At 40.4% G+C, this 23,352-nt stretch overlaps 1 protein-coding gene across 2 annotated transcripts in view; it reads right to left on the bottom strand.

The window, feature by feature from the left end:
- The window catches only part of egln1a (egl-9 family hypoxia-inducible factor 1a), a 263,763-nt gene extending 261,320 nt beyond the window's left edge, over window positions 1–2,443 (bottom strand). The window contains exon 1 of one of the 2 annotated variants that reach the window (XM_045702244.2): window positions 1,342–2,443. In XM_045702244.2, coding sequence (XP_045558200.1) covers window positions 1,342–2,088 — 747 coding nt within the window. In that variant the 5' untranslated portion in view covers window positions 2,089–2,443. The remainder of the gene's footprint in view (window positions 1–1,341) is intronic. The other variant, XM_045702243.2, reaches the window with a different exon arrangement.
- Window positions 2,444–23,352: the final 20,909 nt, after the last annotated feature.

Below are 23,352 nucleotides of genomic sequence, written 5' to 3'. Positions count from 1 at the left end.
TATAAGACGGCTACAGGCTATATGACGACTACAGGCTATAAGACGCTACATGACGACTACAGGCTATATGACGACTACAGGGTATATGATGACTACAGGGTATAAGACGCTATATAACGACTACAAGCTATATGACGCTATATGACAACTACAGGCTATATGACGCTATATGACGACAACAGGCTATATGACGCTATATGACGACTACAGGCTATACGACGCTATATGATGACTACAGGCTATTTGACGGCTACAGGCTATATGACGACTACAGGCTATTTGACGGCTACAGGCTATATGACGACTACAGGCTATATGACGACTACAGGCTATGACGCTATATGACGACTACAGGCTATATGACGCTATATGACGACTACAGGCTAAATGACAACTACAGGCTATATGATGCTATATGACGACTACAGGCTAAATGACGACTACAGGCTAAATGACGACTACAGGCTATAAGACAGTACATGACGACTACAGGCTATATGACGCTATATGACGACTACAGGCTATATGACGACTACAGGCTATATGACGACTACAGGCTATATGACGACTACAGGCAAAATGACGCTATATGACGACTACAGGCTATATGACGCTATATGACGACTACAGGCTATATGACGCTATGACAACTACAGGCTACATGACGACTACAGGCTATATCACGACTACAGACTATATGACGACTACAGACTATATGATGACTACAGGCTATATGACGACTACAGGCTATATGACGCTATATAACAACTACAGGCTACATGACGACTACAGGCTACATGACGACTACAGGCTATATGAAGCTATATGACGACTAAAGGCTATATGACACTATATGACGACTACAGGCTATATGACGCTATATGACGACTACAGGCTATATGACGACTACAGGCTATATGACGCTATATGACGACTACAGGCAATATGACGCTGAGATGCACTACGCTGAAATCATTCTGCAATTTCCTGGTTGCTAAAATTCTAGTAGTTCGACTAATTTCAGTTTGTGACAAAACAAGCAGTTCTAGTGTAGAGAATCATTGTACCATCTAAACAAAACCGCTGTGAAATAAATTGAACATAAGCAAAAAATATTGTATTTTCAACTGTTTTGACGGTGGGGTACAAACCGAAAGTAGAAAACGCAAAAACGACACGTAAAGGTGTGCATAGAAATAACAACCACGCATAACAGAGCTACAGCATCTTATACTTGCTTTCAATGAGAATGACAGATCTATAACTTACAATTCTATGTGAATTTGGTCTCGTTGGACAAAACGTTTCATAATGCAGCTTTAACTTAACCTGCCTACTTACTTTAGTCCTTCCATTTATTGTAAAGTTCCCCAGCTGACCATTACAATGTCTGACCAGATCATCCATCCGGCTCATGAGGAAGCAGATCTTCTCACATCCGGCCTCTCGGCCCTCAATCCATGTGATCTTATCTCCTCGAATATCTTTAGTGGAGTCCGTTTTCTGACTGACCAACTGACCGTCGGTAAACTTCCCGGTTTTATGCAACAATTTGACGTCTTCCAAGATGGCCTGCCCCGTTTCACCGCCGAGGAAGTTGTCAACAACACATATCCCATGCTTAATCATACACGGGACGATGTACTCAATGGCGAGGTTCTGAGGCGTGGACCGGGTGCTGGTCTGTCCGTTAGGTTTGGTATTCGACCCGCCCGGTTTACCGAGCGACGACCCAGCGCACTCTGCGTTAGTTATAAAACCTTTCATTCTAGTCTCTCCTCTCGGAGATGCGGTGTTATCGGGTTGGACGCGTGTCTTTAGTTGCGGTGTCTGTCCCTTTACCCCCCCAGACGGTACCGGAGGTTCAGCAGGCTTCTGTTTAGAAACCTGCGGGTTTTCCTCGGATTCTTTACAGTTCACCTTGTGCATTTTCCAGTGCTGCTTCTGGTGCTCCTTGCTGCAGTAGAACGAGTTTCGGCAGCGGCCGCACTTAAGGAGATTCTCCATTTTCCCACAAAGTTCACAATACTGTCTTTCTCGCTCCAAGTCCAGAGCAGTCTGAGCTGCAGTCTTAAGTTTAGTCTCCATGTTTGCAGTTGGAAGTAACGTTAACTAACTAGTGTGTTACGGTATTTAAAACCAATCATTTACACGCGTCCTGGTACTGATTTAGTTTGGAGGTGATCCACACACAGATCCAGCCCAGCCTGCCACGCCACACAGTGAAACGGAAAACCGTTTCCCGACGATTTAACACCCAATAATTTCATCACACGTATTCCGTTGTTTACTTTATTTTACACGGTAATAGGAGTTTAGGTACATTTGGTTAATTCCAGTCTTCGGGATGTTTTGTAGCACGGGTCTATCCATCGATCAGACTGTGTAGCATAACGCTGTCAGTGTTACGACGCCTTATGTCTCTGGGGGCGTATTATTTAAGCAGATTCTGTTGCGAAACGTTTCTTAAAACGGAAGCGAACAAATGGGGCGGGACATACCTGAATTTGTCCAATAGAAACTCTAGTTTTAGTTGCGAATAGGAATGATAACGATTACACCTCCGGGCTGCGTTTACTATGTTTTTACGTTCTGAAACGGTGCTGTACTCTAGGATCAGTTGAAAAACGGGTTGGGTTGGGGAACACAGTCGACATGACCACTTCCCTTTAAATACGTAACTCATTGCTTCAAGTCACACCTGAAAAGTATGTTCAAGAACGTTTTGGAGAAACGTCGTTAAATACAAACCGTTCCACAACGTAGCAAACGTTCAAGCGAACTGAACGCACCTATGATGTCAGCAACGAAACCCTTCCTGCTGGTCCTTCTCCCTTTAAAACCTGCAATGTGTAACTTTTTGGGAGACCACCAAATTCACATAGAAATGTGAGTTATAGATGTGTCATTCATTGAAAGCAAGTCTAAGAAGCTGTGTATATGTTCTATTTATATTCTTCAATTTCTTAAGTTTCGTTTTTGCGTCGTTTACTTTTGGTTTTTGTACAAGAGCTTAAAAATACTATATTTTTGGTTATGGAAAATATATTTCACAGCGGTTTAGATGGTACAATGATTCTCTACACTAGACCTGCTTGTTTTGTCACAAACTGAAATTAGTCGAACTATTAGAATTTTAGCAACCAGGAAATGGCGGAGCGATTTCTCCATAGTGCATCTTTAAAACCAGCAGAAAAAGCAGAAGGATTCAATTCACAATTCAAAGATTAATTTGAGGAAAATAGTGTAGACAAAAAATAAAATAGCCTACACTTCTAAAACACCTGACTTTGTTATGGGGCTTACACAATATATATTCTTCTACTGTTATTGTTCCCATTTCATTATAAAAATGTAATATAAACATTCTCATCGAGAGTTAGATCTTTCTATAAAAAAAAGCCAACAGTAAGCCCAATGCCGAGACTACAAAATAATAGGAATGATCAACATCTCATCTCCGTTTTTGTAAGAAAACATAATTTTACATTTTGAAAGCTTACTGTGCATAGAAAAAAAGAAAGCCTTCTGTTAAATCAAATCAAAGGTTATAGGTCAAGTACACAGATTTGCAGATGTTATCGAAGGCGCAGCAAAATGCGAGTGTTTCTAGCAATACACACATAATACAAAAAGTAAAAAGAAAGAAATTAAGAAATATCAGAGTCTGGAATATTGAACATACATTGAACAAAAATAAATTTAACATGCAACAATTTCAAAGATTTTAGTGAGTTACAGTTCATACAAGGAAGTCAGTAAATTCAAATAAATAAATTAGGCCTTAATCTAGAGGTTTAACATGACTGGGAATACAGATATGCATCTGTTGGTCACAGATACCTTTAAAAAAATAAAGTAGATACGTGGATCAGAAACCTGTCAGTATCTGGTGTGACCATAATTTGGCCCCATGCAGCATGACACATCTCCTTCGCATAGAGTTGATCAGGCTGTTGATTGTGGCCTGTGGAATGTTGTCCCACTCCTCTTCAATGGCTGTGTGAAATTGCTAGATAAAGGCGGGAACTGGAACATGATGTCGTACATGTCGATCCAGAGCATCCCAAACATGCTCAATGGGTGACATTGTGTTCGCTGTCCGTAGCTTATTCCTGCCCAAATCAAATCAAATTTATTTATATAGCCCTTCGTACATCAGCTGATATCTCAAAGTGCTGTACAGAAACCCAGCCTAAAACCCCAAACAGCAAGCAATGCATGTGAAAGAAGCACGGTGGCTAGGAAAAACTCCCTAGGAAAAACTCCCTAGAAAGGCCAAAAACCTAGGAAGAAACCTAGAGAGGAACCAGGCTATGAGGGGTGGCCAGTCCTCTTCTGGCTGTGCAGGGTGGATATTATAACAGAACATGGTCAAGATGTTAAAATGTTCATAAATGACCAGCATGGTCAAATAATAATAATCATAGTAGTTGTCGAGGGTGCAACAAGCACGTCCGGTGAACAGGTCAGGGTTCCATAGCCGCAGGCAGAACAGTTGAGACTGGAGCAATAACATAACCCGACCGCCACCATGGGGCCACTCTGTTCACAACGTTAACATCAGCAAACCGTTCACCCACACGACACCATACATCTGTGAAGGGCACACTTCTCCATTGTGCCAGTGGCCATCGAAGGTGAGCATTTGCCCACTGAAGTCGGTTTAAGACCCTGGTGAGGATGACGAGCGCGCATCAGCTGTCCAGGTGGCTGGTCTAAGACCATACCGCAGGTGAGGAAGCCGGATGTGGAGGTCCTGGGCTGGCGTAGTTACACGTGAAGCTGGTTGGACGTACTGCCAAATTCTCTAAAACTACGTTGGAGGTGGCTTATGGTAGAGAAATTAACATTAAATTCTCTAGCAACAGCTCTGGTGGACATTCCTGCAGTCAGCATGCCAATTACACACTCCCTCAAAACTTGAGACATCTGTGGCATTGTGTTGTGTGACAAAACTGCATATTTTAGAGTGGCCTTTTATTGTCCCCAGCAGAAGGTGCACCTGTGTAATAATCATGCTGTTTAATCAGCTTCTTGATATGCCACACCTGCCAGGTGGATGGATTATCTTGGCAAAGGAGAAATATGCGAATGGAACATATCTGGGATCTTTTAAACATGAGACCAACACTTTATATGTTGCGTTGATATTTTTGTTCAAGTATATACATGAATAAAGCTGCCTTGGGAAGTTCAAAAAAAGGATCCAGCTCAGGGAAGTCAAATTTTTGGTCTTATTTCTGGTGAGTGACCGTCACAGTTGGTCGGCTTCCCTCAGGACAGAGTTCCAGAACAGAGAGAGAGAAATCTGACCGGTCCAATCATAGAGGTTACAAAGTCCGGGCTTTGTACAGTAAGTCTACTATGTAACAGACACGTAGACTAAAATAAATGAGCAAATAAACACATTATTATTATATACAGTACCAGTCAAAAGTTTAGAACACCTACTCATTCAAGGTTTTTTTCTTTATTTTTACTATTTTCTACATTGTAGAATAATAGTGAAGACATCAAAACTATGAAATAACACATATGGAATCATGTAGTAACCAAAAAAGTGTTAAACAAATCAAAATATTTTATATTTGAGATTCTTTAAAATAGCCACAGTTTGCCTTGATGACAGCTTTGCACACTCTTTGGCATTCTCTCAAACAGCTTCACCTGGAATGCTTTCCCAACCATTTTGAAGGAGTTCCCACATATGCTGAGCACTTGTTAGCCGCTTTTCCTTCACTCTGCGGTCCAACTTCTCCTAAACCATCTCAATTGGGTTGAGGTCGGGTGAGTCTGGAGGCCAGGTCATCTGATGCAGTGGTGTAAAGTACTTACAAGTATTTTTACTTAAATAGTAAAGTACAGATACCAAAAAACTAATTATGTTTGACAACTTTTGCTTTTACTTCACTACATTCCTAAAGAAAATAATGTACTTTTTACTCCATACAATTTCCGTGACACTCAAAAGTACTAGTTATATTTTGAATGCTTAGCAGGACAGGAAAGGGTTCAATTCACACACTTATCAAGAGAACCTCCCTGGTCATCCCTATTGCCTCTGATCTGGAGGACTCACTAAACAGAGAACATCCCTGGTCATCCCTACTGCCTCTGATCGGGTGGACTCACTAAACACAAGTGCTTCATTTGTAAATGATGTCTAACTGTTGGAGTGTGGCCCTGGCTATACGAAAAAATGTAAAACAAGAAAATGGTGCCGTCTTAATATAAGGAATTTGAAGTTATTTATACTTTAAGTATATTTTAGCAATTACAATTACTTTTGATACTTAAGTATATTTAAAACCCAATACTTTTAGACTTTTACCCAAGTAGTATTTTACTGGGTGACTCACTTTTACTTGAGTCATTTTCTATTAAGTATGACAATTGAGGGCTTTTTCCACCACTAATCTGATGCAGCACTCCATCACTCTCCTTCTTGGTCAAATATTACTTACACAGCCTGGAGGTGTGTTGGGTCATTGTCCTGTTGAAAACAAATTATAGTCCCAGCAAGCGCAAACCAGATGGGATGGTGTATCGCTGCAGAATGCTGTGGTAGCCATGCTGGTTAAGTGTGCATTGAATTCTAAATAAATCGCAGACAGCGTCACCAGCAAAGCACCATAACACCTCCTCCTCCGTGCTTCACGGTGGGAACCACACATGCGGAGATCATCCGTTCACCTACTCTGCGTCTCACAAAGACACGGCAGTTGGAACCAAAAATCTCAAATTTGTACTCAAGACCAAAGAACAGATTTCCACAGGTCTCATGTCCATTGCTCATGTTTCTTGGTCCAAGCAAGTCTCTTCTTATTGGTGTCCTTTAGTAGTGGTTTCTTTGCAGCATTTTGACCATTAAGGCCTGATTCACATAGTCTCCTCTGAACAGTTGATGTTGAGATGTGTCTGTTACTTGAACTCTGTGAAGCATTTATTTGGGCTGCAATTTCTGAGGCTGGTATCTCTAATGAACTTATCCTCTGCAGCAGAGTTAACTCTGGGTCTTCCTTTCCTGTGGCGGTTCTCATGAGAGCTAGTTTCATCATAGTGCTTGATGGTTTTTGCGACTGCACTTGAGGAAATGTTCAAAGTTCTTGACATGTTCTGCATTGACTGAACTTCATGTCTTAGTAATGATGGACTGTCGTTTCTCTTTGCTTTTTTGAGCTGTTCTTGCCATAATATGGACTTGGTCTTTCATCAAATTGGGCTGTCTTCTGTATACCACCCCTACCTTCTACAAATTAACTTTCAACAATTCACACCTATTAATTGAAATACATTCCAGGTGACTACCTCATGAAGCTGGTTGAGAATTCCAAGAGCGTGCCAAGCTGTCATGAAGGCAAATGGTGGCTACTTTGAAGAATCTCAAATATAACATATTTTGATTTGTTTAACACTTTTGTTACATGATTCCATATGTGTTATTTCATAGTTGTAATGTCTTCACTATTATTCAACAATGTAGAAAATAGTAAAAATAAAGAAAAACCATGGAATGAGTAGGCTTGTCCAAACTTTTGACTGGTACTGTAGATTATATTTAACACTGCATTTGACTTCAATGACTGACTATTGTTTTGAAATTACATTTCTCTAATACAGACCTATTATTAATGTGTCTAATGTTGGTGCTCTGAACATAAGTATTACATGGCCGGGGAAACTTGTGAGTACAGGCTGTTTTATTATATAGGTGAAATATAGAAACTGATGCTTTTGTAATCTATTTTGAAAGTCAACAAAAATTGCCAGATATATTTTTTTCCATTGGACGCCAAAAATCTATTCCTTATACCAATGTAAGAAGTGCAAAAGCCCCAAAAGAACAGTTGCCCCTAGGCATGCCGGAAAATTAGAATACACCAAAGCTTCGTGTTTACTATTCTACATTATATAATACTATAGACATTGTATAAAAGGTGTTACGTACGCTACATCTCAACTCCCAGTGGAGTGAAAAAAAGTATGTGATTGTAGGTGCGGGGAAGGACGACAGATGCAGAGAAAAAGAAAATACCGTTTACAGGGAATTTATTATTCCTACACACGGTAAGGTGGGGCAAAAGGGCTGGACGGAACCAAAGAAAGTAAAAGTTAAAATGTCCCATCTACCATACCTACCTTCACTCTACATAACCTTTAGCACCACCTGGCGGGCTAACCAAAATACGGGGTGGTCCGCCCAGGTCTTACCTAGTGTGCATAGACAATAAATATTACGGGTAATGTGTGCCCGCAGGCCTGTTGCCTAAACACTCCCAAGGTGCCTTCCCCCACTGGAACAAATAAAACAGAATGGTTTACCAATACTTAAATGAACAATTTCAATAACCAAAAACACTAAGTCCTAATGGCATACACCTACCTCAGAAAGAGTGGCTACAAAATAATTTCCACAAAGCTTTACTGACCACCACAACAATCAACACAGGACACAAAAAGAAGCTCTCTTCCCTGGCTTTTATCAAGCTGGAGAAGGAGTTGATAATTGCAGAGACAGCTGTATCCCCTGACGAGAGGGAGGGCTCAGAGCTCCAATCAGCTGCTTAGAATCCAGGAAGTTATTCTGAAATACACACATACAAACCCCACAACAACACAGAAACTGGGGAACGTAACATAAGGTTTTTCATAAGGTAAGGTTTTTGTGCTTCTGAAAATATATTTAATGACTCAATAACTCTCATGGTTAAGGCGATTGACAATGTTTAAAATGTTTGTTCAACTTGCACACAATCAATTCAGATTGTAATCAAACGCTGCTAGATAGCTAACTGATAAATAAGAGCATTTCTGTACAATAATACGATTATATAGAAGTTATGAACAAGCGCGAAGGTAAACAAATTAATTCTTAATAGTATGATGTGTAAATTCGCTATGGTTTGGATTTGATGCAGGGCATAAACTGCAGACTATTCCTAAATTCGCAACCGAGGTAAAGACAGTTTCAGGTTGGATATTCAACGGATATTTGCCTGTAGTTTTCCTTACGTCCACCAACAGCAGTTAGGGACCATCAACATAGTGACAAATCAAATTTTTCAAATTTCAATAGCTCTTTAACCACTACTCCTAACACTTTCAAAACTGGTTGTAGCTAACCCGATGGCATAGACACACATTGCACACACTTTAGTTTGTCCATTTTCATCTGTCACGGCCCCTCCTCTGCAGTGCAGGGGCGGTTCCTCCTGCAGGCAGAGGAGGGTCGTTAGTGATTGGAGCTGGTGTGATTGGAGCCACCTGGGCTCAGGGTATTTAAACTGCTTCACAAACCACTCTCTCCCTGCTCCTCCAGGTATGATCCTGTTTTGTTTGTTCCTTTGTAGTTTTACATAGTTTCCACTCAGTCATGTTCACACACACAGATTCATGCATCCATCCACTTTACCTCCACCCTACATTATGACATTTCCACACCTCATTACGTTTTCTTTGTTTAAAGTTAATAGTTTTTGGTTTACAATAAAGACCCTTTTGATTGGCCTATACCTGTTCATGGCCCCTCATTTTTGCCACAGGCTATGAGCCGGCCTGTGACACATCTCACATGATTTTACATGAATTTTTCCAAATGTAAAATTTCAATGTCCGCTGACTACCCTTCTATATTGCACACTCTTGTTTGTGTACTGTAAAATCACGCGGTGTAATGTACATTTTTCATAGTTTCAAATTTACAATAGCTCCTTGGTCATGTCAATTACACACCTAAGAAGCATACAGTGGATATACACCCATATTTCATAACCTCTAGTTATGTCTCTTCTATATTGTTGTACATTAATATTAGTTTGACAATTAGGGGTTGCAGTCCAGTGTTGTGTTTACCCTTTTCTTTCATATTTATCTACAATAATTGGTAGTTCTAAGTACTTATTTTCCATGTTTTTTTTATTTTTCCACAGTATTTAACAGTGGTACACAATAGGAGAGCGACAGAATATCTCCTTTCGTCGTTAATATGTCCCCATAAATATGGCCCCATAAATACACAGCCAGTGGGGTTTTTGCAAATGATGTCAGTGACCACTGCCCTTTTGCTTGTATTAGAGATACCAGGCTGAAACACTCTGATCCCTGTATAATCTCTAAGAGAAATTATAAACATTTCTCACAGCAAGCTTTTATCCTTGACTTATATCACTCTGAGTTTTTATCCACTTGCTGCTTTCTGGACCCGGTTTTAGCCCTTGCTTTTTTCTCTTCTATTGTTACCTCTATGTCTGATAAACATGCCCCGCTTAAGAATCACAGAGTAAGAAACCAAACCAGTTCTTGGTTCTCTCCTGAATTGTCAGGTCTTTTCCTGCAAAAGAATTGGGCCTGGGCCTTGGTGAGGAAAACAGGTACTCTAGCTGATTGGCTGTTTTTTAGGCAATTGAGAAATAAATGTACTGCAGCTGTCAAAAAGGCAAAATCAAATTACTTCCTTAATGCTATGACAGATTCTGCAGGAGATCCTGCAAAATTCTGGAAAACCGTTAACTCACTGAAACGGGGGAATTCTACTGTTTCTCTTCCTAAGCAAATTACCTCAGACTCCTGTATCCTAAGTGAAAAAAATTATATTTGTGATGCCTTTAATAAGCATTTAATCTCTGCTGGTTTTTTATTTGAAAGGAAATGTGGCCATTGTGGTACTGGCCGGTTAGTTGATTTTTCGTCTTGCTTTTCAACCGTTACTCTGAAAAATGGTAACCCTGTTTTTAGTTTCCAGAAACTAACCGAAGCAGAGGTTCTAGCTGCCCTGTGTGCCATTGATACTAAGAAATCCTTAGGCGCTGACAATTTAGACCCGTACTTACTTAAGTGTGCTGCACCTATCATTGCTGGTTCAGGGAGACACATTTTTAATCTAACATTAAGCACAGGAAATATCCCTAAGGTGTGGAAAGCAGCTTTTGTTCTGCCATTACATAAGGGAGGTGACGGTAGTGATTTGGATAACAATCGACCCATCTCTAGGCTCCCTTGTCTGGCAAAGATCCTAGAATCTATAGTCAACAAACAGTTACAATATTTTCTTTCTGCTAACAGTATTCTTAGCACCAATCAATCTGGTTTTAGATCTAAACACAGTACCACATCGGCCACTATGCTTGTTGTAAATGATATTGCAAATGCCGTAGATGATAGAAAGCACTGTGCTGCGTTGTTTGTAGATTTGTCAAAAGCTTTTGACACTGTAGACCATGCTATCCTTTTGAGTAAGCTGTCATCTATAGGACTGGGCACTGATGCCTGCCGATGGTTTTATGACTATCTTAAAGATAGAACTCAGGCCGTCATGGTCGACGGGGTCAAGTCTGACCCCCTACAGTTACTTAAAGGGGTCCCTCAGGGTTCAATAATTGGCCCACTATTGTTCTCACTTTTTAAACAACATTGGTGATGTCAGATATTGTAAATTCCATTTATATGCAGATGACACAGTGATGTACTCTATTGCTCCAACAGCGGACCAAGCTTTAATGCAGTTGGAGTCTGATTTTAGGATACTACAGGGGTCTCTTTTACAGCTTAAACTTGTTTTAAACGCTAAGAAAACAAATGTCATGTTTTTTTCTAGGTCTAAACTCTCAGTTAGAAACACTTTTGTAATCACTAGCTTGGATGGTACTCAAATCAAACAGGTCTCTGCATATAAATACTTAGGGGTATAGTTAGATGATAGGCTTTCTTTTAAAAACATGTTACTGAATTGGGAAAAAAGCTCAAATTCAAGATAGGGTTCCTTTTCAGAAACAGTGCTTGTCTGTCCTCCGTAAATAGAAAACAAATTGTGCAGGCTACTTTTATGTCCGTTTTAGATTATGGTGATATTATGTATATGCATGCATCGGCAAACACATTAAAACCACTGGATGCTATTTACCATTGTGCACTCAGGTTTATCACGGGTGATAGTTACAAAACTCATCACTGTATCCTTTATCAACATGTGGGTTGGGCCTCTCTATCTGTGAGGCGAGAGCAACATGCTCTCTTGTTTATTTATAAAGCACTTCTTTTAAAACGACCTCCATATATATCATCATTAATTTCCACTAGATATACTAATTTTAAAACCAGATAACAGATGTGGATTACATTAGACTCCTGCGGTCTCCACAGAGTTGGGTAGGACTGCCTTTAGTTCCTTTGCACCTTATTTATGGAACAAACTGCAGATCCAACTTAAGTTAGACACTCTGGTGTCCCTTGCCCATTTCAAAAATGTTATGGAGGATCAATATGATGTTGTCTGTGATTGTTTCTGTTGAATTGTGTCTTTGTTTTGTATGTTTGAAATGTTCTTGTCTGTATGCCTAAAACTGTACATGTCAACATGTTTACACAGGGCACAGCCGTAAAAGAGATCCAGGTCTCAGTCTGTTTTCCCTGTTAAAATAAAGATTTAAAAAAAATATATCAACCATAAAGGAAAAGGGCAAAGTACGAGAGTCATGCCATTAATTGTTCAAAGCAGGGATGGAGAGTGAGGTAGGCTGCAGTGGGTTTGCTGGTCAATACATATACTGAACATGTAACCACAGTAATGGTGGCCAGTAAATCAATGAATAAAAATGTAATATTGACAAATTAAACAGAAATTGTAGACCTTTCATCTTTTCCAACATGTCAACAGACACTTAACTTCAATTAAGTACAAAACATTTCAGTGTTAACTTTCTTGTTATCCCTGGTTGATGTACATTTCAGAGCCTCTTCAGTGTGGATAGAGTATAACATACATTTTCAACAACAAAGACAGCACTTCCAGTTTGTGTTCTTCACTCTGAACTCTTTTGTTTTCATTCCTAGGCACAGCACATGGAACCACCGTTGGCATGCAAAACATTCAATCTAAAACAAAACAAAGCGTAACATGTTATAAATAATATCAAATATCACTGCAGTATGACGAATTAGCCATCCATTGTGTTATATCATAAATTGTCTGACATGCAGTCACTGTTGTCAAAAGATTCTAAACATGTTAAATAAAGTTACTAACCCAGTCAGTCTTTGGGCCACATCCAGGTTCTTTATCAGTGGCACACATGAAGCAGTTGTTGGCTTTGTTGAACATATGGCTGTCCCACACAACTACATAAAAATAAAGAATTGACATTTACTTTTAATTAAATGTCATTACATATCAGACATTTTTAGTATATCCTCAGCCATTTCTTTTCGCAGTTGCTCCATGTGTTTTTGAAGGTTCCATATCAATTTGGGATGTTGGGGAAGTTCTGTGCAGCCATCTACACCAAAAAATAAAATAGAGTTTTTGACCTAATTGTCACATAACAGCTAACCATTCATTATTGAAAATATAACTATCAAACCTGCATTACACAGACCCCACAGCTGAAGGTGTCCTGCTGCATGGTGTGAGTTATTTCCCCTCCTTTCCACTTTAGGTCCACCCAGTTGTCTTTTCCATGGCAGGATCTTCTCATTTTGAATTATTCTCTTTTTTTATGTAAACATAATGGAATTATGATTAGCTACAGGCAAATGGATACACAGGCCAAAACTGTATTCTGATTTCCATATCACTATAATCTAGTAATTTCCTTTATGCCCCATTCTACACAAATTATAGGCACTGAACCATTTACAGGACAGTAATAAAAGTAGCATATAGGATCCAACCCTGTCACAGAGTGAATAACTTCTCTAGGGCCAGTGAGACAATTTCGTCCCACCTACGTAACAGCCAGTGAAATCCCGTGGCGTGTTATTCAAATACCTTAGAAATGCTATTACTTCAATTTCTCAAACATATGACTATTTTACACCATTTTAAAGACAAGACTCTCGTTAATCTAACCACACTGTCCGATTTCAAAAAGGCTTTACAACGAAAGCAAAACATTAGATTATGTCAGCAGAGTACCCAGCCAGAAATAATCAGACACCCATTTTTCAAGCTAGCATATAATGGCACAAAAACCCAGAAGACAGCTAAATGCAGCACTAACCTTTGATCTTCATCAGATGACAACCCTAGGACATTATGTTATACAATACATGCATGTTTTGTTCAATCAAGTTCATATTTATATCAAAAAACAGCTTTTTACATTAGCATGTGACGTTCAGAACTAGCATACCCCCCGCAAACTTCCGGTGAATTTACAAAAAATTTACTAAATTACTCACGATAAACGTTCACAAAAAGCATAACAATTATTTTAAGAATTATAGATACAGAACTCCTCTATGCACTCGATATTTTTAAAATAGCTTTTCGGTGAAAGCACATTTTGCAATATTCTAAGTACATAGCCCAGGCATCACGGGCTAGCTATTTAGACACCCAGCAAGTTTAGCCTTCACCAAACTCCGATTTACTATTAGAAAAGTTTGATTACCTTTGGTGTTCTTCGTCAGAATGCACTCCCAGGACTTCTACTTCAATAACAAATGTTGGTTTGGTCCCAAATAATCCATAGTTATATCCAAACAGCGGCGTTTTGTTCGTGCATTCAAGACACTATCCGAAAGGGTAAAGAAGGGTGACGAGCACGGCGCATTTCGTGACAAAAAAATTCGAAATATTCCATTACCGTACTTCGAAGCATGTCAACCGCTGTTTAAAATCAATTTTTATGCCATTTTTCTCGTAAAAAAGCGATAATATTCCGACCGGGAATCTGTGTTTAGGTAAAAAGACGAAAGAAAATAAAGCACGGGGTCACCTCGTGCACGCGCCTAAGCCCATTGTCCTCTGATCGGCCATTTGCCAAAAGCGATAACGTGTTTCAGCCTGGGGCTGCCTCGATATCATTCAGCTTTTTCCCGGGCTCTGAGAGCCTATGGGAGCCGTAGGAAGTGTCACGTTACAGCAAAGATCCTCAGTCTTCAATAAACAGAGACAAGAAGAACAAGATCTTGTCAGAGAGGGCACTTCCTGTAAGGAATCTTCTCAGGTTTTGGCCTGCCATATGAGTTCTGTTATACTCACAGACACCATTCAAACAGTTTTAGAAACTTTAGGGTGTTTTCTATCCAAAGCCAATAATTATATGCATATTCTAGTTATTGGGCAGGAGTAGTAACCAGATTAAATCGGGTACGTTTTTTTTATCCGGCTGTGTCAATACTGCCCCCTACCCCCAACAGGTTAAATGTAGAGCGTTTGTAGACTTTAAGAAAACCTCTTACAGCTCCTTAAGGATAGGGGGCAGTATTGACAATTTCGGAAAAAATATGTGCCCATATTAAACTGCCTCCTACTCAAACTCAGAAGCTAGGATATGCATATTATTAGTAGATTTGGATAGAAAACACTCTGAAGTTTCTAAAACCGTTTGAATGGTGTCTGTGAGTATAACAGAACTCATATGGCAAGCAAAAACCTGAGAGAAATCCTACCAGGAAGTGGAAATCTGGATGCATGGGCTCTCTTCAAGTCGTTTCCTATTGAATACACAGTGATGTAGTAATAATTGTGCACTTCCTAAGGCTTCCACTGATGTCAACAGTCTTCACAAAGTTGTTTGAAGCGTCTACGATGAACAGAGACCGAATGAGAAGGTGGGGAAGTTGGTGAGCCAGGGAATGACATCACTTCATTGGCGCGCATTCACGAGGGTGGATCCTCCGTTCCAAAACGTTTTTCAAGACACAGGAACCGCCCGGTTGAAATATTACTGAATCTTCACGTTCTAAAGGCCCTAAAGATGAATGTTTTACAACGTTTGACATGTTTCAACGAACGTAAATACAACTTTTTTTTACTTTTCTTCATGTCATTGTCCGCACGCTTTCTACATTTGGAGTAGCTGAACGGAACGCGTGAACAACAAGGAGTTGTTTGGACATAAATTATGAACTTTATTGAACAAAACAACATTTGTTGTGGACCTGGGATTCCTGGATGTGCCTTCTGATGAAGATCATCAAAGGTAAGGGAATATTTCTAATGCAATTTATGATTTTAGATGACTACAAGATGGCGGCTATCTGTATAGCCTAGTGTATTTTTCAGAGCTCAGTACTCAGATTATTGCAAAGAGTGCTTTCCTCGTGAAGCTTTTTTGAAATCTTTCATAGCGTTTGCATAAAGGAGATGTTCATCTATAATTCTTTGAATGACAGTTTTAATATTTTATCAACGTTTATGACAAGTATTTTTGTAAATTGTGGCGCTGATTCACAGGCAGTATTTGAGGGAAAATATTTTCTGAACGTCACGCGCCGATGTAAAATGCTGTTTTTATATATAAATATGAACTTTATCGAACAAAAAATGCATGTATTGTGTAACATGATGTCCTAGGAGTGTCATCTGATGAAGATTGTCAAAGGTTAGTGCTGCATTTAGCTGTGTTTTGGGTATTTGATGCATGCTAGTTGCTTGGAAAATGGCTGTGTGGTTATTTGTGTCGATGTACTCTCCTAACATAATCTAATGTTTTGCTTTCGCTGTAAAGCCTTTTTGAAATCGAATAACGTGGTTCGATTCAGGAGAAGTGTATCTATAAAATGGTGTAAAATAGTCCTATGTTTGAGAAACAGAAATTATTAGATTTGTGGTTTTGAATATGGCGCTCTGATTTTCAATGGCTGTTGTCAAAATCAATCCCGTTTCGTAAGTTGCCTGTTGGGGCTAGGGGGCAGTATTTTCACGTCCGGAAAAAAAACGTACCCGATTTAAACTGGTTACTACTCTTGCCCAGAAACGAGAATATGCATATAATTAGTAGATTTGGATAGAAAACACTCTAAAGTTTCTAAAACTGTTTGTATGGTGTCTGTGAGTATAACAGAACTCATATCGCAGGCCAAAACCTGAGAAGATTCCATACAGGAAGTGCCCTGTCTGACAATTTGTTGTCCTTCTGTTGCATCTCTATCGAAAATACAGAATCTGTGCTGTAACGTGACACTTTCTAAGGCTTCCATTGGCTCTCTAAAGCCGCCAGAAAGTGGAATGGGGTGTCTGCTGTCTCTGGGCAAAGTACAGCAGCTCTGTTTGTGAGTGATCAGCCTGGGGACAGTGAGACTGAGATGCGCGTTCACGAGACTTCGCAATTTTTTTTCTTTCAGCCTTTGAATGAATACAACGTTGCCTGGTTGGAATATTATCGCTATTTTACGAGAAAAATAGCATAAAAATAGATTTTAAACAGCGTTTGACATGCTTCTAAGTACGGTAATGGAATATTTTGATTTTTTTTGTCACGAAATGCGCTCGCGCGTTACCCTTCGGATAGTGACCTGAACGCACAAACAAAACGGCGGTATTTGGATATAACTATGGATTATTTGGAACCAAAACAACATTTGTTGTTGAAGTAGAAGTCCTGGGAGTGCATTCTGACGAAAAACAGCAAAGGTAATCCAATTTTTCTAATAGTAATTCTGAGTTTAGTGAGCCCCAAACTTGGTGGGTGTCAAATTAGCTAGCCTGTGATGGCCGAGCTATGTACTCAGAATATTGCAAAATGTGCTTTCGCCGAAAAGCTTTTTTAAAATCGGACATAGCGATTGCATAAAGGAGTTCTGTATCTATAATTCTTAAAATAATTGTTATGTATTTTGTCAACCTTTTATCATGAGTAATTTAGTAAATTCACCGGAAGTTTTCGGTGGGTATGCTAGTTCTGAACAAAACACGCTAATGTAAAAAGCCGTTTTTTCATATAAATATGAACTCGATTGAACAAAACATGCATGTATTGTATAACATAATGTCCTTGGAGTGTCATCTGAAGAAGATCATCAAAGGTTAGTGCTGCATTTAGCTGTGGTTTGGGTTTATGTGACATATATGCTTGCTTGGAAAATGGCTGTGTGATTATTTGTGTCTATGTACTCTCCTAACATAATCTAATGTTTTGCTTTCGCTGTAAAGCCTTTTTGAAATCGGACAATGTGGTTAGATTAACGAGAGTCTTATATTCAAAATGGTGTAAAATAGTTGATTGTTTGAGAAAAATGAATTGTGGTATTTTAGTTGGTTTTGTATTTCGCGCCGTGCGATGCCATTGGCTGTTGGCTAGGAGTTCCGCAGGCGGAACGGGGTTCCGCTAGCGGAACGTCTGTCCTCAACAGGTTAAAGCTTGGTCGCAAATGGGTCATCCAAATGGACAATGACCCAAGCATACTTCCAAAGTCGTGGCAAAATGGCTTAAGGACAACAAAGTCAAGGTATTGGAGTGGCCATCATAAAGCCCTGACCTCAATCCTATAGAACATTTGTGGGCAGAACTGAAAAAGCGTGTGCGAGCAAGGAGGTCTACAAACCTGACTCAGTTACACCAGCTCTGTCAGGAGGAATGGGCCAAAATTCACCCAATGTATTGTGGGAAGCTTGTGGAAGGCTACCCGAAACGTTTGATCCAAGTTAAACAATTTAAAGGCAATGCTACCAAATACTAACTGAGTGTATGTAAACTTCATCTGGAGAGAGAGGGGAGAAAGAGGTCAAAGCATAGGGTAGGGCAATGTGAGCAGGACCAGCGGTGTCGTTTGACTTAACAAACGAGGATCGGATGTCGTCAACCTTCTTTTCAAAATGGTTTACAATGTCGTCCGCTGAGAGGGAGGAGGGGGGAGGGGGAGGAGGATTCAGGAGGGAGGAGAAGGTGGGTAGTTTTCCTCCATTTCCGCTCGGCTGCCCGGAGCCCTGTTCTCTGAGCTCGCAATGAGTCGTCAAGCCACGGAGCAGGAGGGGAGGACCGAGCCGGCCGGGAGGATAGGGGACATAGAGAGTCAAAGGATGCAGAAAGGGAGGAGAGGAGGGTTGAGGAGGCAGAATCAGGAGATTGGTTGGAGAAGGATTGAGCAGAGGGAAGAGATGATAGGATGGAAGAGGAGAGAGTAGCAGGAGAGAGAGAGCGAAGGTTGCGACGGCGCAATACCATCTGAGTAGGGGCAGAGTGAGTAATGTTGGAGGAGAGCGAGAGGGAAAAGGATACAAGGTAGTGGTCGGAGACTTGGAGGGGAGTTGCAGTGAGATTGGTAGAAGAACAGCATCTAGTAAAGATGAGGTCAAGAGTATTGCCTGCCTTGTGAGTAGGGGGGGGACGGTGAGAGGGTGAGGACAAAAGAGGAGAGGAGTGGAAAGAAGGAGGCAGAGAGAAATGAGTCAAAGGTAGACGTAGGGAGGTTAAAGTCACCCAGAATTGTGAGGGGTGAGCCATCCTCAGGAAAGGAACTTATCAAGGTGTCAAGCTCATTGATGAACTCTCCAAGGGAACCTGGAGGGTGATAAATGATAAGGATGTTAAGCTTGAATGATCTAGTGGTTGTGACAGCATGGAATTCAAATGAGGAGATAGACAGATGGGTCAGGGGAGAAAGAGAGAATGTCCACTTGGGAGAGATGAGGATTCCATGAGACTTCAACTGTACTTACATTTTGGAAGCTAATAGTTAGAAGATGAGACATAATAATTGTAATCAGACGATACTATTAAAATGTAAATATTATTATTAACAGAATAAATAGCAGATTAAATAATGATGTAAATTAAAATCGTAAACCCAATGTAACTACTGGCCCTTTAAGAGAAAGAATGGACTTTGTTCCCTATGTTCTGGTTCTCACCAAATATGTTGTCGAAAAATTTGTTCACAAAAATTGGTTGAAAGGGACCAAGTGTAAAACACCCTCCATTATGTCATACTGGTTACATTCTGTATTCAGTAATGTAAAGCAGCACGTTGACCTGGTATTAGTCTTATTACTGTCAGTAATGTAAAGCAACACATTGACCTGGTATTAGTCTTATTACTGTCAGTAATGTAAAGCAACACATTGACCTGGTATTAGTCTTATTTCTGTCAGTAATGTAAAGCAACACGTTGACCTGGTATTAGTCTTATTTCTGTCAGTAATGTAAAAAAACACGTTGACCTGGTATTAGTCTTATTACTGTCAGTAATGTAAAAAAACACGCTGACCTGGTATTAGTCTTATTACTGCCAGTAATGTAAAGCAACATGTTGACCTGGTATTAGTCTTATTACTGTCAGTAATGTAAAGCAACACGTTGACCTGGTATTAGTCTTATTACTGTCAGTAATGTAAAGCAACACGTTGACCTTATATTAGTCTTAATTCTCTGGCAGATGTTTCACAGTGCTTTGACTACTGAACTACTGTATTTTGTCATGTTGTATCTCTGTTCCTGTCTCAGATTGAGTACGTGATGGTGAAGCTGCAGAGACTAAAGCAGAAGACTATCCTGGAGGATGAGTATGATTCAGGTGAGGGAACATTGAATTAAATACTTTGTGTGACACTAAGACATTTGCTAATGTTATGTAGTCTTTAGTGACTTTGAATAATCTACAACTCTCCAGAGTCATCAGACTTTTACACAATGTCTTGCTCTGCATGAATTTCTTTCTCCAAATGATGAGATGTGTGTCACGCCCTGACCATAGACAGCCCTTGTTTCTCTATTGTGTAGTAGGTCAGGGTGTGACTAGGGGGTGTTCTAGTTTAAAATTTCTATGTTGGTGTCCCCCAGGGCTCTGTTCTAGGCCCTCTCCTATTCTCGCTATACACCAAGTCACTTGGCTCTGTCATATCCTCACATGGTCTCTCCTATCATTGCTATGCAGACGACACACAATTAATCTTCTCCTTTCCCCCTTCTGATAACCAGGCGGAGAATCGCATCTCTGCATGTCTGTCAGACATATCAGTGTGGATGACGGATCACCACCTCAAGCTGAACCTCGGCAAGACGGAGCTGCTCTTCCTCCCGGGGAAGGACTGCCCGTTCCATGATCTCGCCATCACGGTTGACAACTCCCTTGTGTCCTCCTCCCAGAGTGCTAAGAACCTTGGCGTGATCCTGGACAACACCCTGTCGTTCTCCACTAACATCAAGGCGGTGACCCGATCCTGTAGGTTCATGCTCTACAACATTCGCAGAGTACGACCCTGCCTCACACAGGAAGCGGCGCAGGTCCTAATCCAGGCACTTGTCATCTCCCGTCTGGATTACTGCAACTCGCTGTTGGCTGGGCTCCCTGCCTGTGCCATTAACCTGTTGGGTCTAGGGGGCAGCATTTGCACGTCTGGATAAAAAAAATGTACCGATTTAATCTGGTTACTAATCCTACCCAGTAACTAGAATATGCATATACTTATTATATATGGATAGAAAACACTCTAAAGTTTCTAAAACTGTTTGAATGGTGTCTGTGAGTATAACAGAACTCATTTGGCAGGCAAAACCCTGAGACATTTTCTGACAGGAAGTGGATACCTGATGTGTTGTATTGACTTTAAACCTATCCCATTGAAAAACACAGGGGCTTAGGAATATTTTGGCACTTCCTATTGCTTCCACTAGATGTCACCAGCCTTTACAAAGTGTTTTGAGTCTTCTGGAGGGAGATCTGACCGAACAAGAGCCATGGAACGTTGATGTCCCATTAGACACCTGGCGCGCTAGTTCATGTTGGGTACCCTCGTTCCAATACGTTATAAAAGAGTATGCATTCGTCCACCTTGAATATTATTCATGTTCTGGTTAAAAAAGGCCCTAATGATTTATGCTATACAACGTTTGACATGTTTGAACGAACGGAAATATATTTTTTCCCCTCGTTCATGACGAGAAGTCCGGCTGGCTTACATCATGTGCTAACGAGACGGAGATTTTTGGACATAAATGATGAGCTTTTTTGAACAAAACTACATTCGTTATGGACCTGTGATACCTGGAAGTGACATCTGATGAAGAGAATCAAAGGTAATGGATTATTTACATAGTATTTTCGATTTTAGATCTCCCCAACATGACGTCTAGTCTGTATCGCAACGCGTATTTTTCTGGGCGCAGTGCTCAGATTATTGCAAAGTGTGATTTCCCAGTAAGGTTATTTTTAAATCTGGCAAGTTGATTGCGTTCAAGAGATGTAAATCTATAATTCTTTAAATGACAATATAATATTTTACCAATGTTTTCTAATTTTAATTATTTAATTTGTGACGCTGACTTGACTGCCGGTTATTGGAGGGAAACGATTTCCTCAACATCAATGCCATAGTAAAACGCTGTTTTTGGATATAAATATGAACTTGATAGAACTAAAAATGCATGCATTGTCTAACATAATGTCCTAGGAGTGTCATCTGATGGAGATTGTAAAAGGTTAGTGCATCATTTTAGCTGGTTTTATGGTTTTGGTGACCCTGTCTTTGACTTGACAAAACATTACACACAACTCTTGTAAATGTACTGTCCTAACATACTCTAAATGTATGCTTTCGCCGTAAAACCTTTTTGAAATCGTAAAACGTGGTTAGATTAAGGAGATGTTTATCTTTCAAATGGTGTAAAATAGTTGTATTTTTGAAAAATTTGAATTTTGACATTTATTTGGATTCAAATTTGCCGCTCTTGAAATGCACCTGCTGTTGATGGAGTGCACCACGGGTGGCACGCTAGCGTCCCACCTAGCCCCAAGAGGTTATTAAACCCCTACAACTCATCCAGAACGCCGCAGCCCGTCTGGTGTTCAACCTTCCCAAGTTCTCTCACGTCACCCCGCTCCTCCGCTCTCTCCACTGGCTTCCAGTTGATGCTCGCATCCGCTACAAGACCATGGTGATTGCCTACGGAGCTGTGAAGGGAACGGCACCTCCATACCTTCAGGCTCTGATCAGGCCCTACACCCAAACAAGGGCACTGCGTTCATCCACCTCTGGCCTGCTGGCCCCCCTACCTCTGAGGAAGCACAGTTCCCGCTCAGCCCAGTCAAAACTGTTCGCTGCTCTGGCACCCCAATGGTGGAACAAGCTCCCTCACGACGCCAGGACAGCGGAGTCAATCACCACCTTCCGGAGACACCTGAAACCCCACCTCTTTAAGGAATACCTAGGATAGGATAAAGTAATCCTTCTAACCCCCCCCCCCCTTAAAAGATTTAGATGCACTATTGTAAAGTGGTTGTTCCACTGGATATCATAAGGTGAATGCACCAATTTGTAAGTCGCTCTGGATAAGAGCGTCTGCTAAATTACTTAAATGTAATGTAATGTAAATGTGTTTTGGTTTCGTTCCCAATTAGAGGCTGCTGGTAATCGTTGCCTCTAATTGGGGATCATATTTAAGTAGCTATTTTCCCCACTTGTGTTTGTGGGATATTGTTTTGTGTTTGTGCACCATGTAGTCACATTTTGTTGTTCGTTTATTGATTTATTTGCGTTTGCTTAAAGTTTCACTTTAATAAATATGTGGAACTCAACATCTGCTTGGTCTCGTTCTTGTGACAATGTGTTGTTGCAGAATTCTTCTTGTGACACTGTGGAGTAGAAGAGAGAAGAGTGCAGTTGTTTGTGGTTTGATTGAATGTTAATAG

Source organism: Salmo salar, chromosome 19 (genome assembly GCF_965601325.2).
Source record: "Salmo salar chromosome 19, fSalSal1, whole genome shotgun sequence".
Classification (NCBI taxonomy): Eukaryota; Metazoa; Chordata; class Actinopteri; order Salmoniformes; family Salmonidae; genus Salmo; species Salmo salar.
The sequence above is the reverse complement of the archived record's forward strand: the minus strand, read 5'-3'. Positions and strand labels throughout refer to the sequence as shown.